The 27778-nt window shown below is 45.8% G+C and overlaps 1 protein-coding gene across 1 annotated transcript in view; it reads right to left on the reverse strand.

Annotated features, from left to right (window-relative positions):
• CALHM4 (calcium homeostasis modulator family member 4) overlaps positions 1-22143 on the reverse strand; it is a 70998-nt gene extending 48855 nt beyond the window's left edge. The window contains exon 1 of the mRNA XM_086927371.1: positions 21483-22143. Coding sequence (XP_086783497.1) covers positions 21483-22046 — 564 coding nt within the window. The 5' untranslated portion in view covers positions 22047-22143. The remainder of the gene's footprint in view (positions 1-21482) is intronic.
• Positions 22144-27778: the final 5635 nt, after the last annotated feature.

Raw genomic sequence — 27778 nt, forward strand, 5'->3', positions numbered from 1 at the left:
GAGACGAAATTGAGTGAACGTTTGCTGTCTCTTGGGGTCCCTTGGAAGGCAATTGCACTTTGCACATGCCTTGGGCTTAAAACAGCTCTACTTGAGGAGAGATAAACTGCCCAAGTGAGATAAAACTGTGGCGAATGGCAATTGTTAGAATCACAAAAGGCCCTGTTGGTTGAAGAGCCCCAAGACGAATGCCAAGATCTAAAAGTTTTAGCTACAGTAAGGTTTCTGTTTCCCCCCCAATCAGACAGTACTCTGTAAAATTTAAATGAGGCGATATAGCATCAAAAAATACAAAATGCAAATTAGGGTTCAACCCATGTATTTGTGCCTGTTCAATAGGTGTCAAGAAGGGACCTTGCATGCCAGCTGATCCATCTCTGTAATCTGAACCCAGGTGCATTAGTCGATTTGAAGCAAAATAGGACTACAATTCCAAGAATGCACTAAATGAAAGCCCTGGACAGGAAACATGGCATCCCGCCAACAAGGAAGACCTGGCAACTCCACCTCCATTTGAATTCTGTTGTAAATGCTCCAGTGATCTGTACATAAAAAACACTCTTTCATGCGTGTTTAAGTACTTTAGGTGAATTTTTACGTGTAACTGTTGTGATTACAAAAAAACGAATTAGCTGAAACCTCAATATCGTTCTTATGTTTAAAAGTGGACTAAGTTTAAATAAAGTATTGCACTCGCCTAGCAGCAGAGACTCAGAATGTATAATTAGAGGGCACGCGGGATAGATAGTGACTTTCAAATAGATGCCTGCAAATGGCATTTTATGGCTGGCCTCCACCACACCCACAAACTGAAACAAATGTACATGTGCTTTATGTTTTATAAAGGATGTGCTTTACATGTCTTATGATGGTACATTAGAAAACAAATTCATGCCCTTCGCTCAAGAATCTTGTCACGACTTCACTTTCAGAGAACTCAGTTTCAAATGTACAGTGCCCGTCTGTCTCTCCCAGGAAATGAGTTGAGGAGTTGTACTCCCTTATTTGACATTTATTCTTTCCTGTGCTAAAGTGAAGAGAATCAGATTGCATTTTTGGAAGCTCATTCAGCAGACAGATTCGTGAACACTGCATACAGCTTTTAAACAGCACACACGATTGATGCTTTTTGTTTTACGGGCACAACTTGTTTTTTGTTGATATGCTTTCATTATAAATATAGTATTAACCGGACACACCTGCGTCTTGCTTTCACACTGGCAATGTGCGTAAATCCCATTAAATTGTGCTGCAGTTTCAGAAACACCAGGCCCCTTTGTTTTTCTCTATCATCAAAGAACCGTGGTGGGTGTAGCGTTTTAGAAGTAGGGGGCGGGGGGGGAGGGGGGGGGGGGCACGCACACTTCAAAACATCGGTGAGGGGCTATAAACAGGAGGCACAATAACGGGACACACACTCGTGGTGACTAGTGCGGACCGGAAGTCTCGAGCGACCCCGGCCCCTTTATTTAAGCTCTCTGGTCACGCCTGGCCACAGAGTGATACATAGTGTGCATCTAGTTCCGGGTGCTCACCCAGCCGGGCGAATGACTAGATTGCTACAGTGGGGAGGGAGAGCCACGCCTTACACAAGCAGGGCAAGGAGGCTGTGGCATAAATAACAATTTGCCTTGGGCAGCGAACCTTTTGTTTGCATGTCCATTCACGGTTCACCGTTGTTGACAGCTCCTCTCCTATCAGCCGTATCTTTGTTTTGGTGATTTTTAGCCGCCCCCCTCCCCCTGCGTGGTGAAACTCACACAGTGTGCGGCCGCCCAGGCACGCCACTTAGGGGAACCTAGGCAGACGTGTGTTTGTGCATCACTTTCTTTTCAGGGGAATCATTGCTGATGCAGTAATTAAGAATGTGCACCATTTCAAAATAACTATTTTAGACTTTGTAGATCCTCCCTAGCTATTCAGTTGCAATTCACACCTAGACGCGATTACTCGTAGATAAAACTTTGTGAATTGGGCCACAAGTGTGTTGTGCACATGAAAAGTTCCCTTTTCGTTATATTCCTATGAATATTTCAGAGACGACGGTAAAGCTCTTTCATGGCTAGTGTTCAAGAACAGCCCTCATTTATTGTTAGAAATATTGAATTATCATAAGTAAATAATGAAATGTCTAGTAGTACTCTCTGAACCTCTGTATTTAATAATTAAGAGACTTTTGACCATGCCCTATGGATCCACCCAGTACTTTAAATTTCAACGAAAAACAAAAAGCATACTCTTCCTTCAAAGGTTTTGCTTTGTGCATTATCATTCAGAGATCAGTTTTAGAAGGTCTCTAGCTCGTAATCCTCTTCCCCAAATTGTAGCAACTAATGTCCCAAAGTATACGTTTACATATATATCAGAATTGCAAGGTATTGGTCAAAAATCCATGGACTGAATGAACACACATAGCTTCATAAAAATAGAGTTTGTATTAGAAAATTAGGCAAAAATCCCTTTTTAACAGATTTCTGAAATGGCTCACAGGAACAGGCCATCACGTAAGATCCAATGTTGTAAAATGCAGTGTAAGGCAGTGCCTTTCCAACCTCAAAGCACACCATATTAAGAGAAGTGTTAGTACTACATCCCCTACAAGTCTGAAATCCTGGAACGAGACAGGCGTTCAAAATCCCAAATAAAGTATATCTCTTTCATGCTTCCACGCCTCCTTTTATACAAGGTTTCATGGCGCAGCCACCCTGGCTTCTGTGAGCTATGTATTGGGATAGGTGGGGCACTGCCCACACTACCCAGCAGGCAACATCGAACCCTCAATACATAATAATTGTCAGAATCTTGTTCAGAGGGCTATGCTGCAAGCAGGAATTACTGGGTCCAACTGTGGTGGATGAGTTCTTTTACCCCGTATGTCCCAAGGCTCAGTCTATTATGGGCTCTGAGCAACTGGGCAAAGTACCCCTTCAGCACTTGACTTTCAGGGGTAGCGGATGCTGAACAGTCTATGGCTTCTCGGGAGGAGGTAGGTGTAAGGCGAGCACAGACCTACAACTCAAAATACATCCGGCAACTCCATTAAATGATTGCCCAGTCAAATACTTATTTTTATGTAAAATTGAGAATGTATCTACTAACACAAAGTACAATACAACACACTGTAATCAATATACACAGCCTTCCTGAGGCAAGCCCACTAATGTTATCCGAGTCAGCTTTCCAGTCTCACTTCCCTGTTTATAGCTGAATGTTATACCCAATTTAGGATTGGCAATATCCAAGATAGGTTAAAGCTTTCAAGTCTCCGAAGTTCTATAGGGGCTCTTCAGTAAGATTCCCAAGCACCTGCACTGGAGCATCAATTCAGAGCAAGTTCCTCAGGCCCGATAGCCCCTTTGTCTGTCTTACCTGCTCTGGTTAGGTCCAGATGGCAGAAAGCTGCTGCTGCAGTGGCCACTGTCCTCGGAACTCCTCTGATGCTGTAGGTCTCTCATGGGATCCAGGGACAGAACTCTGATGCTCAAAGATAGGATAGTTGAACTTGTTGCTTTCATTCTCCACAGGACACAACCTGTGAGGTCTTCTAAATTGCAAAGGGTGACGGCTCTCTTCCTTCTTCAAAGCCCCTTCCTACCTAGCACGCAGGTAGAGTCCCAGCAGTACATACAGGACAATAGTTCTCTCTTTATGGCATAAAGTTGTCGCGGGCTGCACCAACAAGGTGATGGCCCTCTTCGGATCACAGTGCAGTATCAAGCAATGACCCTACTTCTCCAACAGCACAGTGCCAAGGGTGATAACGCTTATTTTTCACCGTGCCCCAGTTTGACACAGGGGTCATGAACTGTGGCCCACGGACAGCAGAGTGATTGGTGCCGTGGTCCAGATGGACAAAAATCTAAATTTTCACTCCCAAGATCCATACGAAAGGATCCCCGCTGGACTTTGTTCCCTCCAATTGATCTCCTTCCCCTCACAGGGCCCACTGGTCTTGGGTCAGGCTGAAATTGGTGCTACAGGCTCCAGGCGAGTGTCCTTGATCCTCCTGGGTGAGGTCCCATCCCCAAGCATGGGAGACTGGCAGACCTGTAGTCCACAGTCCCGGTCAAACCATGTAGAACTCATAATGAGCTTCTTCGCACTGACGTACAGCTTTAGTTTGCCAATATGGGAGTCTCAAGCTCCCCTTTTTATAATCAACTTCCAGACACACTTGTGATTTAGTGTTTCTGTATTTGAAGTTTGTGTTGTGGAGTTGCTCACTTTGAAGTGTGCACTCCTTTGTTGTGCTTTTCCTCCAGAGAGCAGCCTATCCGGCAGGACATCTCCAATCTTGATAGTCCCAGCTCAGGCCAAGGATGTCATCCTCAATGATATGTGCTTCAAAAGGTTATCAAAAGGCTCCATCCTTGCTTGTTATGATTCTCCTATCAGCCAGCCTCATCTCCTTCCCCAGTTGTGCCCAGGCCCCTCAGACCAGTGACTTCCTTTCAGAATCAAAGAGCTCCAATGGAAGTGCACCAAAGAGCCTGGGTCTTCTTTCCTCCAATGTCCAACTCTCAAGCATACTAATATCCTTGCGCACACATGGAACAGTTCACGCTATTTCTCCTGCTCTATATTCTTTCTCAGGCACACGCACATCCTCGCACTGCACACAACGCAATGCAGGCTAAGGGTTTAGTTAAGCACACAATAGCAGAAATTTACTGGAATTCGCCAACAGGCAAACTCTAGGTAAAATAGACCTGTTCACTCAACTCACAGAGATTGAAAATCATCTTTAATGAATCACAAATTAAACTGTAAGGTAGGCTCCATCAAATCTAACCTGACCATTCAGTCTGCTAGCAGGTAACTAGACTAGGAAGTGTGAATGACCAACTGACAGGAAATTGTGGAAAAACGGACAACCATTTAACATGCTTTAATTCAGCATCTCTCACAACACCCATATTCAGTGGTCCTGGTATGCGTGGCAGGGCTTTGTGGCTAAGACACACATTTTAAATACAAGCCAGGCCTGACTATATGTGAACATGAACACAATGTTTCCCTACAGAGTGTGTGTAAAATGCTTGCAGCATTGAAAGACAACTGTTTGAATGGCAATGCTAAGAAAATGTGTGCTTCATTGCCATGTTTTTTTTCTAAACTGCATTTATATATTAAAGATAAAGAGGGGTCGGAAACCCAATGTACCCTTGGCGGGCTTGGGCAAATAATATTGATAAAGTGTTTGAGGGTGCCAGCAAGGGATTTTGCTTGTAAGAATAATCACCAGATTCCAGACTTGGATCTTATTTACCAACAATAATCTGTACAATCAAATTATTATCTGATCTAATTTAAATATAACAGCCAATTAGGCAGAAAAACCATTTAAATGAAATAGTTAAAGTACAATATGAAAAATATGAGAAATATAAAAAATATGAAAAGCACGGGAAATCTTATAGAAAAATATTTATTTTATATTTTAGATCATAAATTTATAGGGTACATATCAACATTTCACGTTGATTACAATGCTTTCAAATGAAAAAGAAAATGCTAAAGTCTTCCTATAATTCATTTGAAAAAAGTCCAATCTAACAATAAAAACAGTAAGCAACACTTATTTTGTTTAAAGTAAAGGCCACTTAAATAGTTGATAATAGATGGAGAAATGGAACCAATAGTCGACGTTTCGGTCTTCAATTGTATTAATCTGTAAGACCTTCTTCAGGACAACACAATAAGCATGTGGTAGTGACCCTTCATCAATGAATCCAATTGTGACCTTGAACATCCAGTATCGTTTAAAATCTCAGTAGCAATCCTGATTTTTAATCTCGTTCTTCTTGGCTCCTAGACTGATCTGCACGTAGAATTTCTTTTTCCGAGACCAGTCTTTATCAAAACACGAACGTCTCTCGAAGTCAAGCGAGTCCGAACTCGCGTGACTGAGAGACATTCGTGTTTTGATCCGGCAGGTCTCTGCATTTCCGCATTGCACGTCAACAATTTGTGCTTATAAATTGGGAGCAATAAAATCGTCAAGAAATAAAAATAAAGACTGGTCTCGGAAAGAGCCCCCCCACACAGGTTTCTTTAATTTTTTTAAAAAGAAGCCCAGGGGTGGTGGTTCTCTGAACACGCCCAATGGTGGAGGGATGGGCTTGAATAAAAGTTGGTTAACGATGCATGCAGGTATTGTGTGTGCTTTCCTTGCCCAGGAAGAAGGGGCTGTGAGCCCTGAAACGCGTCAGCGGTGATAATTAGTAACACAAAGAGAACCGGAAGGCTGCATATTAGTGTCGGATGGCAGAGGATGGTAGAGTGATCTCCTAATGCTTCAGAGCAATTTGCTATTTCTATACCTTGCACAGCTACCCGGCCGTGGGGAGAGGCACCACCATTAGCAGGTGAATACATTGATCACCAGCTAAGAGAGGCCGCTGTCGGAACTGCTCGTGACATTGTGACACCATTCTCATAATGTTGATTGAGCCTCCCTGCTCTCATTTGTGACTCACTTAGAGGCTTTAACAAAAAGACAAAATTGTGAGAACACAACGAACTTACTCAAAGGATATTTAACTTGCATGAAGAACTCCATCCCCCATGATACACCAGGGACAGTGTTACATGAACACGCCCAATGGAGGAGGGATGGGCTTGAATAAAAGTTGGTTAATGATGCATGCAGGTATCGTGTGTGCTTTCCTTGCCCAGGAAGAAGGGGCTGTGAGCCCTGAAACGCGTCAGCAGTGATAATTAGTAACACAAAGAGACCCGGAAGGCTGCATATTAGTGTCGGATGGCAGAGGATGGTAGAGTGAACTCCCAATGCTTCAGGGCAATTTGATATATATATATTATATATATATACATATATATACTGACATCTAGAGATGTACTCTTCTTGCAGCAAGCAGCAGAGAAGCCTTTTGGGATGGAAAAACCCCCTAAATGCTGACAGATGTGTACCCCTGCCTTGAGTGTCCCAACTGTATAGTTACCTGGACCCCTGGCAATGAAATTTGGTCATGCATGAGTACCATGATCTTGGCCAGTCTTGCAGAAATATGGTTTGCTTACACCGGAAGGGGCACACCAAATACTACCCATGTGATGGCAGAGAGGTACTGCTTCTACCTGGAGTTACGTGACACAAACACATTCACAGCTTGTGTTCAGTAGTAATCAGACCTGCAAGGGTAGTGTGTAGTGCTGGACAGCATGTGAAACTTTTGTGTGCATGATGGGATGTACGTGAGTGTCTGGCACATAGCATGGAGGTCTGTGGGTTGCATCTTGGAATCCCAAATCCTGAAGAAGCTTCTGGAGCTGTGGATTGCAACTGCCATACAGGAGATATAGACAGACGTTATTCTTGAATGCTGGAGTGGGAACGAACACTTACACACATTTTTAATAATATTTGTGAAATCTCAATCTTCAATTAACAACTTTCATTTGATCAGCCGGAACATGTTTCACCCTATAAAGTGGCTTGCAGGCCAAGAGCCTTTTCAAGACTAAGAGTGATAACCTTATGCGGGTGATCTGATGCCTCAGTCATTTTTATAATATTTTTGAAAATGGACTTCGTAATACAGTCGCTTGGAGAATAATTGCAGTCATCCAAACACAAGTTTGTGATTATGTGGTACATTAGGCACATGGGTCAAGTGAATGTGGTACAGAATAATGCAGGCTGATCAAGAGAAATTTGTCAATTGAAGATTTGCCTTTCAAACTTTATGGGGCATACTTCAATGAACGTTGACAGCCAGGTGTGATTCACGGTTACACCCTTAGCCTATGTTATGGGTCAATCAGATTGGAACCACTCCTACTGAGGCAGAGTGTTTCTTTAACAAAGGGCAGTGCAGAGGAGAAGCGGATACTGGCAACCTGAGTTTCATAAGTTCAGACATTGGGCTTCTTCCCAAGAGAGGCCATGCCGAAAGCCTTGGGCATGCTATGTAAAGGACCGAACTTCATGGATTACAAAGGTAATTCCACACTCTGTTTAACAGCACTGTTCATCAAGCAAAAGGAGGTCGCAAAGACTTCGAACTGGTAACCATGGTCTGCCAGTCACCACTCTGGCTGAGTGAACATCACCCAGAACACCAAGAGCACTTGCCATGTATCTGGGGCAACAGCCTTCTGCCTGCCTACATATACCGTTACAAAAAAGGGTAAACCCAATTAATATGCCTAGGACCTGGGTATAATGATGTACATTGAGAGGGGGTCCCAGTACACGTTCACTTAAAAGCAGCAACTAACAGTGCAATAACAGTGGGATAAAAAATACGCAGAATATTAACACAAAACAAATCAGGCAATCATGCGGGTACACTGTTATTTAATCACAATGGACCTTGCAGGATAGAAAGGTTTTCAGGATCAAAATGTCAAGCCAAACGGCCTTATTGGTCAAGAATCAGATACACATAGTTTGCTACCATAAGGAGCCAACAAAGAACCATGCAAATGTCAATCAGCATTTAGATTGCCATGCTACAGCGGCCTTCGTGAACGTATTATAACTGAGGCACGTGCTGGCGTAATTGTAGGTTGTCAACGTTTAGACCCCAATGCGGTGAAGGATCACTGGAGATCTTACAGGGGGTCTTCCTCAGGATCGGGGGTGATGGGTAGGGTAAACCAATAAGGCCGTTTGGCTTGACACTTTGATCCTGAAAACCTTTCTATCCTTGCATGCAATCACACCGACCCACCCCCCACTTTCTCCCTCATCCCTTGGGGCACTAATTTGTGTTCTTTCAAATAAGCAATGTATTGTGTTTTTTGCAAGGTCCATTGTGATTAAATAACATTGTACCCGCATGATAGCCTGATTTATTTTGTGTTTATATTCTGAGTATTTTTTATCCCACTTTTATTGCACTGTTAGTTGCTGTTTTTAAGTGAACCTGTACTGGGACTCCCTCTCAATGTACTGCCTACATATACCAGAGTGTTCTTTGAGGAGGAGGAGGAAAAAGTCTGGAATGTGCAAGTCCCAGAGCAGATCCTGGTGACTGGATCTCGGTGAGCAGAGTGTGAGGTATCTGGTTCAGTCAGGACTGGCGCTAGGAAAGAGCCGTCCAATCTCTGACAAAAGGCTGTAACCCACGCCAGAGCCTGCAGTAAAATTGAGGGCCACTGCCTGGTGTCACTGATTTCATTGGGGCCTTTGCCTTTGTCTGTGACCCTCATCTGCCAGAAGTGGGGCGGTGGGACTCTTGTGGCAGTAGCCCATTCCCATTGAGACTGTTTGGGCATTGCCTCTTGCCAATGAGACTGTTGGGGCTGTTGTTCATTGCCACTGAGACTGTTTGAGCAATTGCCTCTTGCCAATGAGACTGTTGGGGCTGTCATCCATTGCAACTTAGAATATTGGGGCCATTGACAGTATATGTTACCCCGTATGCGGGGGGGGGGGGGCACTGAGACCGTTCGAACATTCACCCAAGATATCCGACCTCATTGGGACCAACGCTGAAGACCCCTGATGCCACCAGGGAGCCATAAGGAACATTTGGTCCCACTCATGTCTGAAGATTCCCCGCAACCAACAAAGGGATTTCGAGCATGGCCAGAAGCTGCCCTGCAGCACCACTGTTGCTTCACCACCTTACTTGCGAGAACCATGAAGAAGCCACTGCACCCAGAAGCTGTTATCTACTCTGACCGCCTCAGAGTGCTGACCTCCCCAACCACGGGAGGACGTGGTGCAGGCTGCTCATTGTTGGAACGCAGGGGAGACGCCCCCCTTCCCTGCAACAGAGCACTTCTGAAGGGTGCCTTTGGTTAAGACTGAAGCAGACTTGTACAAGCTCAATGGTTTACTACCCAGGGAGCTGAGCTTTTACGGTCAAAGCCAGACTTTGATGTGTACACACACATGGGGTCACCTACTGAGCCACTGCCTGATATCTGCCAAAAATGCAGTGTTTAGCATGGAGGAGAGAAAGGGGGAGGGAGGGGGAGTGTGCCTGTGGTGGCACACGGCCCTGTTCAGCACTAGGGAACTAGGCTTGAGAGCCCACTGTGTAGTATATTTATTATGTTCAGTTTGCATATATAATAAATACAGCTTTACTATGTAAAGTAAGTAGGGGGCTGGGCAATCAACGTATTGTGGTCACTGTGGGTATTTTGAATTATGAGCTTATGCATACCTTGTGCCTGCATCCACCTAAAGAGACTTAGAATGTTTGACCCGCGCTACTGGCCCAGTTACTCAACTCAAAGCCCATAGTAAGCTGCGACCCAGGACAAAAGGAGTAAAAAGGCCAAAACCCAGCAGGTGGGCTCAGTAATTCTTGTGTGCCCTTTCAAAGTGGTTTTGACATGGTCATATCTACATGACGGATTACTGTAATATTTGATTTGTGCTATTCCTGTATTGGACTATGGTTTTGGTTCTTGCAGTGTTACTTAGGAGCTTTGGTTTTCAACAATATTTTGTTGATGTTCTGTTTAAATTACAGCTCTTTTCCATGCCAATTTAACAGGACAAGTCGAAATGGTATGTACTTAACCCCTTCGCTGCTGATGACGAGCTCAGCTCGTCATCAGCCACGGTGGTCGTGTGCGGATGACGAGCTGAGCTCGTCATGTAACGCGGCTTTTGGAAAAAAGCCGCACAGCGGAAAAATAACCGCCGCAGCGATGCGGTTAAACTGACTACTTTTTATTACACTCAATGCATTTATTGGGGAACTTGCACCAATTTTGGAAATGATCTTATAGTAAAGAAAGAGATTGAATAATCTAATAGAGTCTGGCCAGCTAGCCGTCTTAGAAATGGTCTTCTACCAAAACATTTACATTTAATATTGACCTGCCAAAATATTGTGGCCAAAATATAGACTACAACGATTGTCAAGAAAGAATATATCAGTAAATATAAATTTACTATTCTTAATTCCACATATATTTACCTTCATTTTTTTTTTAAAAACCTAGTTCATTCCATTTTCTAAAGAACAAGTATAAGGTCACAAAATTAAATGTATATCATAAGTTCATCAGCAAGTACATAGGGTCACCCCAACAGTACTACAACAGCAGCAGGTAGCGGTTTGTGCCGAGTACCTGGCCGTTCTGGGGTGCGACAATAGAACTTAAGGCATGTGTGCTCTTCTATGTCAGTGTGTCTAGTGCACCATTAACGCCGAGTAAATCCAGGAGGATTGTCTTATGGCAACAAGTGGCGCTGTGTGGGGCAGGAGGAGCCTCTAGTGGTTGTTGATCGGACTGGGCTTCTGTGGCTTAGGTCCCCCAGACCTAGGTAAGGGTCCCCCCGGGGCAGGAGAGGGGGCTAGTTGGCAAAACTGATCTAGCACTGTGTCCTAGGAGCTGGAGCCAAGGACTTTGCATAGTCGCTAGGCCTCCTCGTATTTGGGGGCCTCGCCCTCTGCTCGTCCCCACTTATGACAACTTACCCTCAAATCCATTGCCAGAGTTCTCTTCGCCGACAGGAGGGCTAAGCTGGCGAAGTGGGTCTGCACCTTGTTTCCTTTCTGGCATTTAAAGATGACAAGGCAGTCAGTCTCTCATGTGTCCAAATCTGGGAGCTAAGTGATGCTACAGAGGGTCGCATATATATAAGACCATTAGGGGAAAGCGAAAGGGATGGACAGGACTAGAGCCTGTGGCGTAATACAGTGTATGCCGAACAACACAGGGAATAGCAGAGGTGTGCGTGGGGGAAGTAGCGGTTGAGTTGGACAGGTGTTAAGTAGACCTTGTGAAGGACAGAGAACTGCATGCTTTTTAAACTTGCATTCTGAGAGACCGGAAGCACCACAATTGAGGGACTTCTAAAGCCTATTACCACTCTTTGTCGTTTAACACCCTCCCAATGTCGTCCTCCCACCTAGAGCAGAGGGTTAAGAGTGAAGGATGGGTTTGTTCCCTAAGTGCCTTGTATGTGCCTCCCAGTGCCCATTTGAAGCAACGTGTGGAGGTCCGCGTGAGTTGGGGGCTCGTCGTCCGCTACAGACCAGAGAGTGCAAAGAGTGTTGTGGAGCTGCCCGTACATGAGGAATTGGCCTGGAGGTATCCTGTGGTCCTCTCTAACTTGGGTCATTGGTAAGTAGTCGTCCTTCAGTAAAATAGTCCTGGTAAGTAGTCATCCTCCAGTAAAAAAGTCATTTTGTCTAGTGGGAGCTCATGCCATTTGGCCGGGTCTGGTGGCTCAGTAGACGAATGCGTCCACTGCAGGGGCCTGTGTTCGACCTCATGGTCACAGGTTCAAATCCCGGCGGGTCCACTCAACCTTTCATCCATCTGAGGTCGATAAAATGAGTACCATTGAGTTGGGTAACAATAAACATCTGTTATTCAGTGCCAAGATACCTACGGGTGAACGTGCGCTTTACAAATACACATGTTATGTTATGTTATTTGCATAGTTCCGGTGCACAGTACGTCCCAGGGGTGCACGGAAGTCCTTGCAGTGGGCGCGAGGGTGCATATGGTGTAATATGACACGTAAGGAAATATACCCTAACCATACATCGTCGCGATGGAGGAGTGTGTCTTGAAAACAGTAGGCTATGAGCCACGGTTGCCGTGAGGGTGCAAGACTCCTGGCCAGTCCCAACCAAGTTTCATCCCACCAGCCAGTGGGATATCATTTACGATTGGGCGCCAAAGAATACGCTTCATAAGAACGGGCACTACCCCATTGCCCCCCATCCCTATTGGCAGCTGCAGCTTCGCCAATGCAATGCGGTGGTGCTTATCTCCCCAGAGCAGTTTCTCAATAGAATGTCCAAGTCTTAGAAGGAGAGGGGAGGCGATAGGGAAAGGCACGTAAAATAGTACAGGAGTTGGGGGGAAGGATAACCATCTTTGATAGGGCTAGTTTTTGTGTTACTGCTAGTGGGAGCAGCTTCCAGAAACATACCCAGGGTCACAGCAATGACAGGGTTCGGCTCCAGTCGAAGGGATCTGCGGCTGAATGGTATAGGTGTATTGCAAGGTACTGGACTGTGGTACCTCGCAAACGAAGTGCAGCCCTGCCTAGTGTCACCTCTCAAGTGGGGTCCCTGGGCTTAACAGATTTAGCCCAGTTAACGTGGAGACCCACTACATTGGCAAATTCATGGAACATGACACACGGGGGGAAAGGTCTGAGCGTATGTTAGGGAGGCAGAGCAGCAAGTTGTCCACGTATAAGGACACCGCATGTAGCCCATCGACTAGGGGGGATACCCCATTCTTATCCCTCCCGATGGAGACTAACCACGAGCGGCTCCATCTCTATCATGAACAGAGGAGGAATAAGGGGCAACCCTGTCTGGGCCCCAGCTCATCGAGAAGGCCGGTGAAATGATCCTTCTAAGTCGCACTCTGGAAGAGGGCTTTGTGTAGACCAATTTCATGTACTGTAGGAGACGGGTGCCCACCCTCATGAAGGCCAGCACTTGAAACAGGCACTCCCATGTCTGCGTATCGAACACCTTCTCGAGATACAAGACGAGGAACGCCGTTTTGGCATACACAGCTGGGGCATGAGTCTGTAGGTAGAAGAGACCCCAGATGTTTTGGGAGGTACTCCAACCGGGCACAAAGCTGTGATGGTCAGGGTGTATTAATGTACAGAGGACCTGGGCATATCTGTCAGCTAGAACCTTACCAAGTATTATCTAGTCAGTTCCAAGGATGGCATCAGCCCATAGGAGGTTAACAGGGTAAGGTCTCTGTCTGGATTTTGCAGGGAGACCATGTTGGTGTCAAATTCTGGAGGCAAGGGCACTCCACTGCACATCAACTTCGTAAGCATAGTGGTACGAGATATTCCGTCCGGTGTTCCTCGCTCAAGGGGGCCTGGGAGCAGAGAATGTGGTATAAGCATACATATAAAGAGTGGGGTGCAGAGTAAAATAAGTTAACTGGTCATTGGGATGTTTTGCCTTCCAACTATCTGCAAATGTACAATGTTTGCCCAATTGGCAAAGCGTTCTGAATGTGTCTGTGTTGGGGAGCGAGGCAGAGTTGGGTGAGAATGGTACAGATGGAGGACTAACACATAATTTTAGTCTCCCCCAAGATCCATCGGATGTGTGTTTTTTGAAGCCAGGATCCCAGACAGTGTGTCCCAGAAGGAGCCCTGGTCTGGGTTGGAGGCACAAATGCTGCTGAATATCTGGAGCCATCCAACTGGCCCTCCATGAGCACAATATGTCCCTCCCAGTCTATAGTCATGCCCAGGACCTGAAAAGGTACCCCCGGTTAAATTCAGACCATCGCACCCTGGACATATGCTGAGAAGGTGGTGGTACTCCAGCGCTTTTGTAAGCATTGTAGTTCTGGTCTTATGGTGTGGCTCTCCAGTAGGAAGATTATATGGGTGTGCTGGCGCTTAAGGTATGCATATACGGCATATTGTTTTCGAGCTAAAAGCATGCCTCGTACATTGAGGGTGAGCAATCTATTGAGTGCATGCTTAGGCATGGAAGGGGTGATAGAAAGAGCCCGACTGGGCTCCTGTGCATGCATGTGGGACTTACCGCAGCCTATTCAATGGTGAGTGATTGCGCTGGTCTCCGACGCAGTCTGCATTTAGTAACATGACCCAGGTACAAGTGTTGGGTATTTATTCAAAGGTGTGGCAACTGAGGAGAACAACATTTGTGGTACGCACAAACATGGCAGCGCAAGCGATGAGAGAATAGCAATGAAGAGACGTGGCGATGAGGAGGCGCTGGCTTTGGACACCGAGGCCCAACCGTGGTCTGCCCCCTGTAAGGAAATTTGAGCGTGGGCAAATTGTGCAGGGGAGGGGAAAAAATGATTGGTGGGGGCGCCCTCTGAAAAACAACAGTTCTCGTTTGATGGGTAGAGACAGTAGGAGGGGGTCTGGGAATCACAAAGAGGTCATGAGAGGAATCAGAGTCTTCTTCTGTGGTGAAGATATGCTGTCCTCCCTCCCAGTCTGTGGTCCATGCTTCATATCTGAGGAACGCTGCGGCTTGAAGTGCCCGCTGTCTATCTGCAATGATTTCCTCAAGAGCCGGGCCCTTTGAGGGGTGTGAAAACAGCTGAGAGAGGACCCCGCTTCCCTTGTGCTGGGGGCAAGGCAGTTGGTGAGCTGCCACGCTTGTGTCTTCATAGGCGGCGGTGGTGTATTTGTCTACCGAGTTCCAAGCCTCTCCAGGTTTAGAGAAGAAAATTGAGGTGCCATCTACTAGCAACTTAAGGCGTGCGAGAAACAACGGAAAGTATTGGGCGTTTAACTGTCTCAGCTGCTTCTTTACCCCCAAGAAGGTGGATCCTTGCTGCTGTACAGCCTGGGTATAATCTGGGAAGTGCATGACAGTCTTGTCTTCGATTCTCAATGACCCCTTCACCCTGGCAGCCAGCAGCAAGGCGACCTTGTCTTTAAAGTGAAGGAGTTTTGCAAGCATCGGACACAGTGAAGGGCCTGGTGGTGGCCGTTGGGCCGTGACTCGATGGGCTCTATCTAAGGAGTACAAGGGAGTGATATCGGCCAATTCAACAAATGTTCAAAAACAGATCTCCAAAAACCATATGGGATCACAGCCTTCGATGCCTTCAGGCAACCCCAGGACCCGAATGCTGCTCCTTCTGGAGCGGCCCTCCGCATCGTCAACCTGTTCCTCAAGGACCTGGCTCATCCTCTGCAAATCCTGGATGGAGTGTTGATCTTCCACCATTTGCGGCTGTAGCAAGGCCAACGCCTTCTCACCTTCCGTCTCACTGTTCACCAGTTTGCAGTGATCGTCCCATAGGAACCCCATCTCATCCATGAGGAAGCATAACTTTGCCTCCACAGAGACACAGAAACTTTCTATTGCTTCCAGGACGGTATTCAGTTTTTCCGGCACAGGGGGTATAGTGTGTTGTATGCCTTCAGAAGAGAGGGTATCTGAGACCGCCAGTTTACGGCATCCATAGGGGCGTGAAAAGTTAGTCCACGTTTGGCCCTACAGAGAGGCCTGGTACCTTGTGGGTAGCTATTGCCTGGGACGAGTTTAGCGGGGTGGTCAGCCAAGAGTCATCCCTCTGCCTTTAATCTCCCATTAGTGATTGTCTGACAGAGTTTTGTATTGTGGACACTAGCAACGTCATGGGAGTATTGCAAAACAACTGGTAGGCCTCAAAATACTCCAGATGCCCCTCCCTCACTGCTCGGCCTCATCGTAGGGTGCTCAGTCTGTGGGAGGCGGAGGTGGGGATTGAAATAAGGAGGGAGGGGAAGCCCCTCGCCAGCCCTCCAGCTGTGCTGCTGGAGACTGCGCTCTCGATGGGACAACAAGGGTGGGGGAGCGGAATGTCCTTGACTACGATCTCGCTACAGGGGACGGGCAAGGGCTTGCAGCCCGTTCCGAGGCCTCACTGGTGTCTGTGCTACATATATTTACCTTCATGATGAGAATATGTATACGTTCTGGTCACATCACAAACCACAAGGCCAAGTGGTTTGTAAAGGTCACCAGAATCCAAAGATAGAAATATCAGACCATATTACACCTGGTACAAGTTATGAATTTTTTATATTGCATGTTTATTTTGGGGTCGTTAGTGTGACCAAGCTGTTCAACAATGCAACTAACAATGGAAACTGATTGGAACTAGAATGTCTAGATTTTGATTACCTTTCTTGAATAAAATGCTGAAAAAAGTGTCTGATGGCAAGATTTATGAGATTGTGTGATTTACTGACTGCAGAATCATACATTTGCTGAATTTGTACATAATCTGCAAAATTTGCAGATTTCACCAAAACTGTTGTTTCTAGCTAAAAATGAATGAAGAGAATACTGTCAGAGAATATGCTGCATAATCTGTATTTTTTGCTGCGTAATTTATATAAACTTGCTACATAGTTTGTTCTTCCCTGCCACAAAACTTAGAATCCCTGGTTATGTAATTGATCTGCTCAGTTGTGTGGGCTGTCATTATGAGGATAAATCCTTATTACAAAGGCAAATGTGAAATATGTTCCATATTTCATAGTTCCCTATGTTATAATGGTTTTTATGGCCCTATATTTTGAGCAATAATAAAACACCAAAATATGTACTATTCAAAGTAAGCAGATGTTGGGTAAATAACAGAAAATAAAGACTTGCCTTCGGTATAGTGATATTCGATATTTTAGTCACTAAATTTGACAAGTCGATATTTTTATCTGACAAACTGGAAATCAGTAACAGTGAAGAAAACATAGCAACCTTACTATAATGCGGTACTAATGGATAGTTCATAATAAGCTATCTGAAAATCAAACCTGAAATGCATGAATCACAAGGTACTAAAATACTATCACTCTTCCTTTTTGATAAGACGCTAAAGGCATCAGTTACCCTACGAGGCACAGTGAACAGAGCAGAGCTAAGAGCTTGACATCTTCTGCTGACTCAAGCAGCTTGTTAGATTAAAAAAAACGCTTATTACAGACGTCAAGCGAAGAACGAATTCTTCTTTAGTTGCGCCTACTTAAAGATCAACTGTGAAGACTGCCACACCAGCTCGTGCTTTACTTCAAAGGCAGATTTAACAACCATCGGTTATACGGCTAAAAAAAAAAACTCGTGATGGTCATGTGCTTATTTGTGAACTGAGGAATGTTCGTGGATGCACGAGATACCGGAACAAGAGGGACCCAGGCCATAATATAGGTATAGAGGGGTTCAACAAAACTCTTCTGCATGATGGGAGAGTGAATAACTACCCACGCCCTTCTCCTTCAACACCACCGAGATTTTTACCTTTTTGATTAGTTTAACCTTGTTTATCACAAAAGTAATGAGTGTCCTCATTCCAGTATCAAGAGGGTACAATGAGAAGTATAAAATGTCTACCAGTACAATAGGTATGATAAGTAACGGGCAGACCACACAAATAAGTGTTACAGAGATACCTTACTGGCTGGACTTCACCTATCGATGAGAAGGAAGTGCTGTTTACACAGGCCTTTGCTAAATAAGGTAATGGCCAGAAAATGCGGCTGGAAAACAATTCAGTTTTCATCGAACTAATACTTAATTTGAGACTTCAATCGCCACATTGAAACCTAGGTAATGTTTGTACCAATAACGAGTGTGCTTTGCATCAAACGGTGCCTAGTGACATCTGGGGTGGGGGAAAGTAGTATACCTGGGGTGCCTGAGAATATCACAGAGGCTATGTAGTGGGAAACGATACTCCAGTATAGGATGAAAAAAACGCCGCAGTGCCTCGTGTTCTGCATTTAGAAAGCTCAGGGTTGGAAACTTGTGTCATAGTGGCCACAGTACAGAAAAGTAGTTACACAATTTACCTGCTACATTCAACGCAGGAGGCACTTCCCCATATTGCATATTCTACTCAAGTGGCTGCCTCAGTGGAAATGCTTCAAAGACGTTTTAGTCATTGCATAACTTCGAGTATGTCTTCACCCTAATTAATTAACTTCTCCCTCCCCCCTGTTGTGGCCAGGACAACTGGATTATGTGGGGGCTTGTGTCAACTAAAACAGGAGGTCAGGATGGGCATTTTAACATTTTAGGAGAGATCTGGGTGTATCTGTGAGGCGCGGCGGCCTCGCTATGTAATTAATTAAGGGTGGCTTAACGAGGAGGTAATGTGCGCACACCCAGCTTCGGCCTATAAAAGGCATGACGAAGAAACCTTTTCACTACACACATGAGGATCTGCAGTAACGCGTTAGGCACACAACAGTCCAAAAAAATTCAGTTTCTCCTTGCAACGTTAAACTGTGTCATGGGCCTCTCCCAGCCCACTTGGCCTTTTCTCTTAAAGGTAGGATCCCGACAGAAAAAGATAGCTGAATACACATTGTTCAGTACAAATGGATTTCTATAGGAAAGCTCGTTTTATCTAACACACAAAAGGTGGGCGAATGCAAAATAATAGTTGTCACTTAGCTTCCCTTTAAAACACAACACGAGCATTAGAGACTGCCTCACTCTTTAATTCCCCTCGGAGGCAAACTTAAACTTCTCTATTTGGGCTTTTCTACCAATCTCTAACTTTAAGCTGTCCTTCTATTTATCAGTGTTTATTGTTCTCTTATCCTCGAACTTCTCTTTCATTTTGTTACTTTCACTTCTCGTGCACAACTCTGCTGTTATCTCATCCTCATGTCACACTCCCTGCTCTCCATCGCTTCTGCCCATCCCTTCAAGTTTTCTGTCTTCCTCTCAGTCTCTTTCCTTCTAACACCCTACACGAATTGTTCATTTCTCCTTCTCCATCCCTCAAACATACTCTTGATATGTCCTCTGCCCTCTTAACCCGCTCTTGTGGAACTGTGAATGATTTACAGAACTTTGAATGCTGCCAAAGAGACCCGTGTCAATAACTATTAGCAGCTCATTGAAGACTGGGTCGCGTTAGAATACCTGCTGCTCTGAAATCCGTCCCTAATCCGCTATTCAGAACAAAACTACATGTATCTAAATACAAATATAGGACAGGGTGCATTACTGGCACTAGGTAAGGGAACATGGCATCTTACAGACCTGCTGAATTCACAGACACAAGCCCGCTGGATGGCTCAGTGAAATAACTCTCCCTGCTGACATATGCGTTGATCTGCAGCAGATCATGAGTCTGAAGCAAGGTCAACTCAGCCTTCCATCATTCTAAGGTTGGTACACTGAGTACCGGTTAATTGGCATACGTCCCATGTGACCACAAGTCACACTTTAAAGCAATACTAGCATTTTGCCCAACATCACAGTGCTTTCTGAATCTTGTGCTTTTAACACTGTGTGTGATTTGATTTGATGTTTTAATTTATACGGCGCGTGAATGCCCGAGGCAGGCAGCTGCTGTCCGGTTACAGGGAGAGTACCTGCACTTACTTCTCAGGAATGCTGCAATACATTTAATTGGAGAGTACCGGCAATCCTCTAGAGCAAACAGGTACTCTATAGACTGAGGGCCTTATTTATGAAAACTGTTCCATCGATGTATGAAAACAACGATGCAACAGTTTTCATTGTGCTCTCCTTGCGACATGATGGATGCGTCATATTTCCTGTATGACGCATCATGTCGCAAGAAATTACAGATACGTCAGTATTACTGACGTATCTGTAGGCGCAGTAATGAAGCATTATTGGATTATGTCACAAAAAAGAACGCAACTCCAGCAATGTCGCCTTTCACACGGGGCAAGCCCCATGTGAAAGGGCCGGCGTCAGTCTTACGCCAGCTTAGACAGGCAGGCTTAAAATTTTGACGCAGTGGCGTCCTAGAAGTGGCACAGCTGTGCCTCTTCTGCAAGGCTTTTTAAGTGGGAACGCCTACCCTGCATACATTATACCTGACGCAAGTATAATGTAGCGCAGGGCTTACAAAGTGACGTATCTGCTTAGATGTGTCACTTTTAAAATAGGGTGCAGGGGCATTTTTTACCCGCAAATGCATCACAAAAAGTGACGCAACAGCAGCGCTAAAGTTTTACAAACAGGGTCCAGAGCACACGAAAAGAGTTCCTTGAAACGTAATCATATGTGTAAAAGAAATAAGATTGAACACAAATGGTTGTTTCTATTTGCTTTTATAGGTGATCGTGGTTCTCCTTGCAGAAGAGATCCAAAGAACATAAAACCAGCCGACACGTGTTTCGTCAAACTCTTCAGGGCTGAATAAGTATCAAAAGGGGTAGTATCGGGGGACAGGTGATAATTCCAACCCAGTCCAAGTCGGGTAAATGTGAGGAGGCCAACTACGGCTGTAACGTGATGAAAGGTCACAAGTATAGAGTTCAAAAGACGGGCTGAAATTATCACCGGTCCCCCGATACTGCCCCTTTTGATACTTATTCAGCCCTGAAGAGTCACGGGTAACTACCCGTTTTGACGAAACACGTGTCGGCTGGTTTCATGTTCTTTGGATCTCCTCTGCAAGGAGAACCACGATCACCTATAAAACACCTAGAAAAGCAAATAGAAACAACCATTTGTGTTCGATCTAATTTCTTTTACACATATGATTACGTTTCAAAGAACTCTTTTCGTGTGCTCTGGACCCTGTTTGTAAAACTTTGTGGAGGGGGACTAACCCCACTCTTTCTCAGGGATTTTGGGATCCCACTGACCTAGCAGCACCGTTCCACATTTGTATTCTTCTCCACTCTCACCGCTCCCTGATGAGCGCCAACCATTTCTGAATACTAAAAAAAACCTCGCAGAACTCTCACAGCAGCGCTAAAATGTCACAATGCCTTAAGGCCCTGAGTACCTGCACTTCTATATTTCCATTCAAAGCACTGTGCGTGTAGGCTGAAACATCCCAACATGCAACCTGTTGGTGCTTACAGTTTCACGTTGTGCAGCTTCGCTATGATGCTTTCGGGTCTAGCTAGCGATATAGAAACCTTCGAATACATAAATACAAATCCAGGACTTTGCGAAGGTGGCACAGGTGATGGAGTTGCATCAGGAGAGAGTATGGAAACATCTACTATTTACAGCTGTTACAAGTGCTATATTAAAGAGACATTATTATTAGCGGCTCACGCTCACCTGAGACTGGTACCGGAGGTCCAGGAGCACCCCCTCTCTCACGCGGGTCAGGTTGGGGCGGACGAACTGCGGGCAGGGGAAGGAGGCCAGGATCTCCCTGCGCTCGGCCCTGCTGACGTTCCGGAAGAAGTCGTACTGGTCCACGGAGGCGAACTCGCTGAGCGCGCAGACGTAGTAGGCGCCGTTGAGCAGCGTGACGGCCAGCCAGGTGATGGGCGCCACCAGGGCCCGGCTCGTGATGTCGCAGAAGACGAAGCAGAGCAGCTTGGACTTCATGAGGCGGCTGTGACGGCTCTGCTCCACTGGCGCCGACGACGTGTGCGTCGTGCCCGTCAGCAGCCGCCACGTGTGGTCGTTGAAGACGTAACCCACGATGAGGAGGATGAGCGCGGGCACCCCGATGAAGGCTAGCCCATAGTACAGGTTCTTGGTCGCATGACAGGGGCAGCTGAATGCGAAGAAGGAGAAGAGCTGCTGGCCGCCGATGGTGAGCAGCGCTACCACGGCGTTAAAAATCAGCGATTCCTTGCTCTTCAGAAAGGACAACAGGCCGCTCCAAGACATAGTGGCTGCCTTCTCTGCCGTGTGTTTTTGTCCTCCTTCCTGGCCGGCCTCTCATGCTCTTCAGGCAAGCTGCGGTTACCCGACCCGTCTGGTTTTGTTTTCTGGGTGTGCCTGCGCCTGAAGCCCGGCCCACTCATTTCTTTCCTCTCCCCCTGCTTCCCACTAGCCTGATGAGCCCGGGAAGGCCGCGCGACAAAACTTGGAGGCCGTAAACTTTAACCCCCCTACTGTATTTAAAGACCATGTTAGGGCACCACCAACGCATTTCTGCCGGAGGAAGAGGCGTGCCAAGTAACTTCTTTAAACTTTAAAAAGCGCGCCTGGTATTTAGTTGCACATCACTTTTGTGCACAGGCATGCATCAGGCATTCTTTTCATGTTTATGTTTTCATAAAGTGGTAAAACGTGAAAGCACCTAACTTGGAGTAGCTTTAGGTGGCAGATAAAGATTTTGCCTAGGTGTCTGTGCAACTCTACGTTGTTGTGAGTAATGAAAATATTTTATTCAGTAAGTATTTGCAGTATTGCTTTTTGCGCGTTTGTAATATAGGATTGCTTTGCAGTCCGTGACGACTAGAGTGGTGTCACTACCATCACCTCAACCCGTGGCACAGCAAGTGTGACAATCGTGCTTAGGGGATTCAGTACATCCCTTACAACGCTGGGCCTTGGTGCACCCTTGATAGCTGCATTCCTATCCTTAATGGGCTGGTTACCATATTTTATCTCACCATCATTTTGTCAGTGAGGAAGAAAGAGCTGCGTCATGTAAAAGCGCAGATAACTCTATTGTGGTTATTCAGATGCATTAGTAAGGGCACTAATGGGCTGAATATGTTTGCTTATGTGACCGAGCCAGAGAGACTGATGTACAAAAATAAATATGATTTAAAAAATCCTTTATGAGTACAAATATTGTGGTCGTAGAGGCAGTGCCTCAAGGAATAATGTCCCCAGGCCAAACTACTTTCACCACAAAGAACGCTGGCAAACGCACACTGCACAAACTTTGTTAATTCTCTTGAGACCACCCAGGGAGAACGGAAAGAGAAATGTATATGGTCTTGCTGCGCAGTTTCAGTCTTCTGTCATACGAGAGCTTTGAATTCTGGCTTTCTCGCTTTATCAAACTGTGATACTCGGCAGATCAGGTGGTCTTCCTTTACCTCAGTTCCTCTATTAATATCCTATTGGGAGTGCTTAATGGAGATTCAGCTTGAAGTGTTCTTCATTGTCCCCAAATCCCAATCATGGTTGCAGTTCGATGTTTGTTTAGAAACATAGAGCAAAGGTCTACCTGGTCAAAAATGGTTTTGATCCTCCAGGGGATCTGGGTATGGGCATCATACATAGTGGGCCGAGTCTTCAATATGGACCTGGATATAACCCGATACTACCCCTAAGCAAAGAGTCTGGATGGAGCCTGGACCCTTTGCTAATATCAGCCCTGGAAAGTGTTTTAATACCATCCTTACACCCGCAGTTTACTGTTTAGGGGATATTAGTGCGCATGATTGAGAGAAAAAAAATACCTACACATCCACATCCCAAAAATAGTCTAATGAAAAGGATCCTAATGGGAACAAGGAGTGTTGAAACCAGTCTATGCTACACACACTTCAATATTTAGGACCGGCCTGAAGACCCGGCAGGAGCTCAAAGAGTAATTACCACCCAGAGCACTACTCCAGTTTATACAGCCTACTCTAATGACTGGGGCTGGATTGCTACCAACCTAGCCCAAGAGAAACGAGACATGCCTAGCATAAAACATATGGAGGCATGGAGAGCAAACGTTGTGAAAAAAAAACAATTTAGTGGCCTAGAATGTGGAAGGAATTACCAAGATTCTATAGAGTGAGGCCACACTTGAAGTTTTGGAGAAAAGAGACATTATCTGTCTTTAAGAGATATTGGCGCTAACACCCATGCCACTATCTAGGTACGCTGAATACCACAAGCGCTGCCAAAAAATCCCATCTATTTGGGAGACCCCCTGCAGATGTATCAATATACATCAAGCACCCAGTAAGAGTATTCTTTTTGGAAATAAATATTAAATCAGAAATTCTTTAAGCAGTAATTCTAAAAGACTCCATAGGCACTAGAGGAACCTAGTCAATACTAATCGTCAGTGCCTACTTTAATACCCATGGTAGCTGTTGGAAAACGGGGCAGCATCTGTGAGGCCTCCACAAATAACATGACTACATTTGTCCTTCACTGGGAACCAAACACCCCATTGTAGCGCCTGACTCTCAGAGGGTAGTGTTGCAGAGCAGTCTGAGGCTTACTCAAGGGAGGTGGTGTGGGCTAGTAATCACCATTTGCAGGTGCGCAAAAATAACACTCAATAATTGATTGTCCAGTCTGTACTTTGCTTTATAAAAGTAAGAGTACATTTATTAGACACACACACACTCAATACTATACACCAATTTACAAATATACATTGGCTGATGGAATTACTTTTTAACATTGCATATCATCTCCACCCCTCCCGCGGGGGAGGGGGGGGTCTAGGACCACCACTCCCATGTATGCACATCATCTTGCCCCCAATGCAGTGAATTGGTCTTAACCTGGAGCGAGGGCCCTGCGCACTGGCACCATCCCAGTGGCGGCCCCCTCCATTACCTCAAAGAGCATTAAACAGGCTACACCTGCCTTGGTGACACATGACACTGACTGAGCATCTCCTACTGACCATACAGTATGCACCTCTACATCTTAAGGGCTAATTGTCTGGGGTCTTCACCTAAACGCAGCAGCAAGAATACATGTTTAAACACACTTTAAAATGACATGCATTGCAATTACAATCCCTAAAGGCATCACATATGATCACAGGATTAAGTTGTAGATACTGCCAGACACCCTAGCAAGAGTGTCTAGCCACTTTACTTATGACATCACCTTACACCAATACTTAACATTAAACATCAGTCCCTCTAAAAGAAATAACCATTAATAACTGCATTTCAGTGCAATTACACCTCTTCACCTCCAGAGGATGCCCTTCTGCAGACATCCCCAACTCAGCCCTTCACTCCTTGATGCAATTATCAAATCACCCTCAGCTGAAGAACAAAAGTTCCAGTCCAGAAGGTGTTAACTGCAAGTTGAGCCCTGTAGGGGTTGATTCCTTTGAATCCCCAAGACACTTGTGTTTGGAATTTGCTCTTCGTGCTGTGGGGAGACTGCGCCTCTCCAGCAGCTCCCCAGCACCTATATACATTTAGAGTGGTGACCCCGTTCTCCTGGGGCCACAACAAGCCAAGAAAACGCCGGGTTGCCCTTGCAGGCCGGTGCAGGCATTATGGGCCTGTCCGCATAAATGATGAGCGACTCTCCTGCTGCTTCGTGGAGAGCCGCGCTGTGGCCTCCGGCTGCGTCTTTGGCCTCAGTGAGGGGCCCGGACCCCAGGTGAGAGGATGCGGCTCGGGGAGCCCACCCCCTGCCGCTCTGCCCATTGTTAGGGGGCCCGGTCCCCCGACGCCGACTTTGTTGTTCTGAGAGTCCCGGTCCCACCCGGGACCCTCGCGTGTCACCAGTGTTGGAGGGCAACCCAGGGAGCCCACCCCTGGCTGCCCGGGCCGGCTCCCCGCGCAGTTAGCACTCTTCTGTGCTGCTGCGGGAGCCGGCCGAGCAGTTCTGGTCTGCCCACTCCGGCGGGCAGATGCGGCCTCAGCGGTCCCGTCAGGACCTCGGGGGAGTGCGGTTGTGCAGCCGCCTAGTCAAGCCAGGGGTACACCAGTAAAATCTCCATGCAGTCTCCTGCATTATGAGTTCGCTATGGGTGAGGCCCAGATTATGAGACTCCCCCACAGTAAAAGCTCAACAATTAGGTGCTCAAAAAGCGAAAAACAGTAGCACACACCGGAAAAACTAGAAATGTTGGTCACCTGGAAAAACGAATAAAGTCATACAAGGGTTCCGAAATTATTCTACTGGGAGACTTCAATATGCACTATCTGGGAGAAGACGGCATAAGTATTATGGGACCCAGTGAAACTAATCAGAGAGTCCAAGCCTTCTTGCAGCCGTACAATCTGGAATCAGCACAGATTACAGCAAAAAGGATCAAACCCGGACTTAATTATCCTCACTCCTTCAATAACCAAACCACAATTGATTACGTATTCCTGAGACAGGGGCTAAGTGAAGCCATCACAAACTTTGATAAGTGCCAAAGGGCAGCGAGCAATCACGCCACTCTGATGGTGCATCTGACCTTATCAGATGGGAACCCGAAACTATTACACGTACTGGGAAAAACAAAAGGCGAAGAAAACTTTAAACTTCAGCGCATGATCAAATAGTCACCTGTATCTGTAGCAAAGATATATGGATGGAAGAGCTACTGAAAAGGCCTGGTGTATAGTGTGTCAAAAGTTGGACATTATCAAGGGCTTGACCCCTCTGGTTTTGGAGTTGTGTGCACGCTCCTGCAAGAGAACAGCCCAAATAAAATCAAAAAGGCAGCAAACTTCTCCCTTGACTTTGTGCCAGAGATTTTTTTTAAAAGAGCTTAGAAACCAAGGGCGACACTGAGGGCAAACAACAACTTCAAAACCATCATTTCAAGGCAGGAATTATCTAAAGGAGAAAAGAAGCAGAAGCAACTGGTATGGGAGAACAAGAAAAAAATCCTTGAGGCCGAGTGGATTAAAATCTTCAATCTAATAGCAGCGAACAAACTCCAACAATTTTGGAAGTATGTCAACACCTTTTGCCAAGGGAGGATCAAAAGTGAAAACTCTGTTCGAGCAGAAAGATGGATAACTCATGTTACGACCCTCTACCACTGGGGGAAACATCCTTTACGACGCAACTTTTACCACGCAGTGCCTTTACAATACAGGTTTTTCAACGCAAGTCATTACAACGAATTGCGCTAGGGGGCGCTGTAGGATAGGTAATAGTTTAATTTACCATCCAACACCTTCCTTACTATCCACGGGGACTGGAGTTGGAATAGTAAATTAAACTATTCACTATCCAGCACCCCCCAACGCAAGTCGTTGTAACGACTTGCGTTGAAAAACCTGCGTTGTAAAGGCATGCGTGGTAAAAGCATGCGTTGTAACAACGTACATCCACCACCGGGCCCCCAGACAAGCCTCCCCACACAAGTTACTTTCCACAGATAACTATGGAAGCAAAGAAGCATAAGCAACTTGTATGGAAGAACAAGAGAAAAATCCTTGAGGCCAAGTGTATTAAAATCTTCAACCTAATAGCAGTGAACAAACACCAGCAATTTTAGCAGTATGTCAACACCTGATGCCATGGGAAGAGCAAAAGGGCAAACTCTGTTCCAACAGAAAAATGAATAGCTGATGTTACGACCCTCTATACTGTCCTCCCAGACAAGCCTCCCCCTGACAAGCCACCTTCAACACATAAAGCAGTGGCAGCAGACGCCGCCACAACAGATGTAATATTAGAACTTCCTGTACCAAACCACCAGATGGTCAACAAGGTCCTGAAAAAGATCAGAAAGAACAAAGCCCCGGACCAAACAGCTCACCTGGGTCATTATTTAGAGAAGATCCGCAGTTCTGGGCCTCGGTTCACGCCCGTTGTATGCTGAATGTAGACTATACGAAGATGGCCCAGACTCATGAAGGGGACCCCTACTGCAGCCCATTTTTAGGTCGAGCGACCTATCTCAATGCGCATGCGCATTGAGAGCGGGAGCTCGATATAAAGGGGTTTAAACAGAGGTT

The sequence above is a fragment of the Lissotriton vulgaris genome, chromosome 6, assembly GCF_964263255.1.
Source record: "Lissotriton vulgaris chromosome 6, aLisVul1.2, whole genome shotgun sequence".
NCBI lineage: Eukaryota > Metazoa > Chordata > Amphibia > Caudata > Salamandridae > Lissotriton > Lissotriton vulgaris.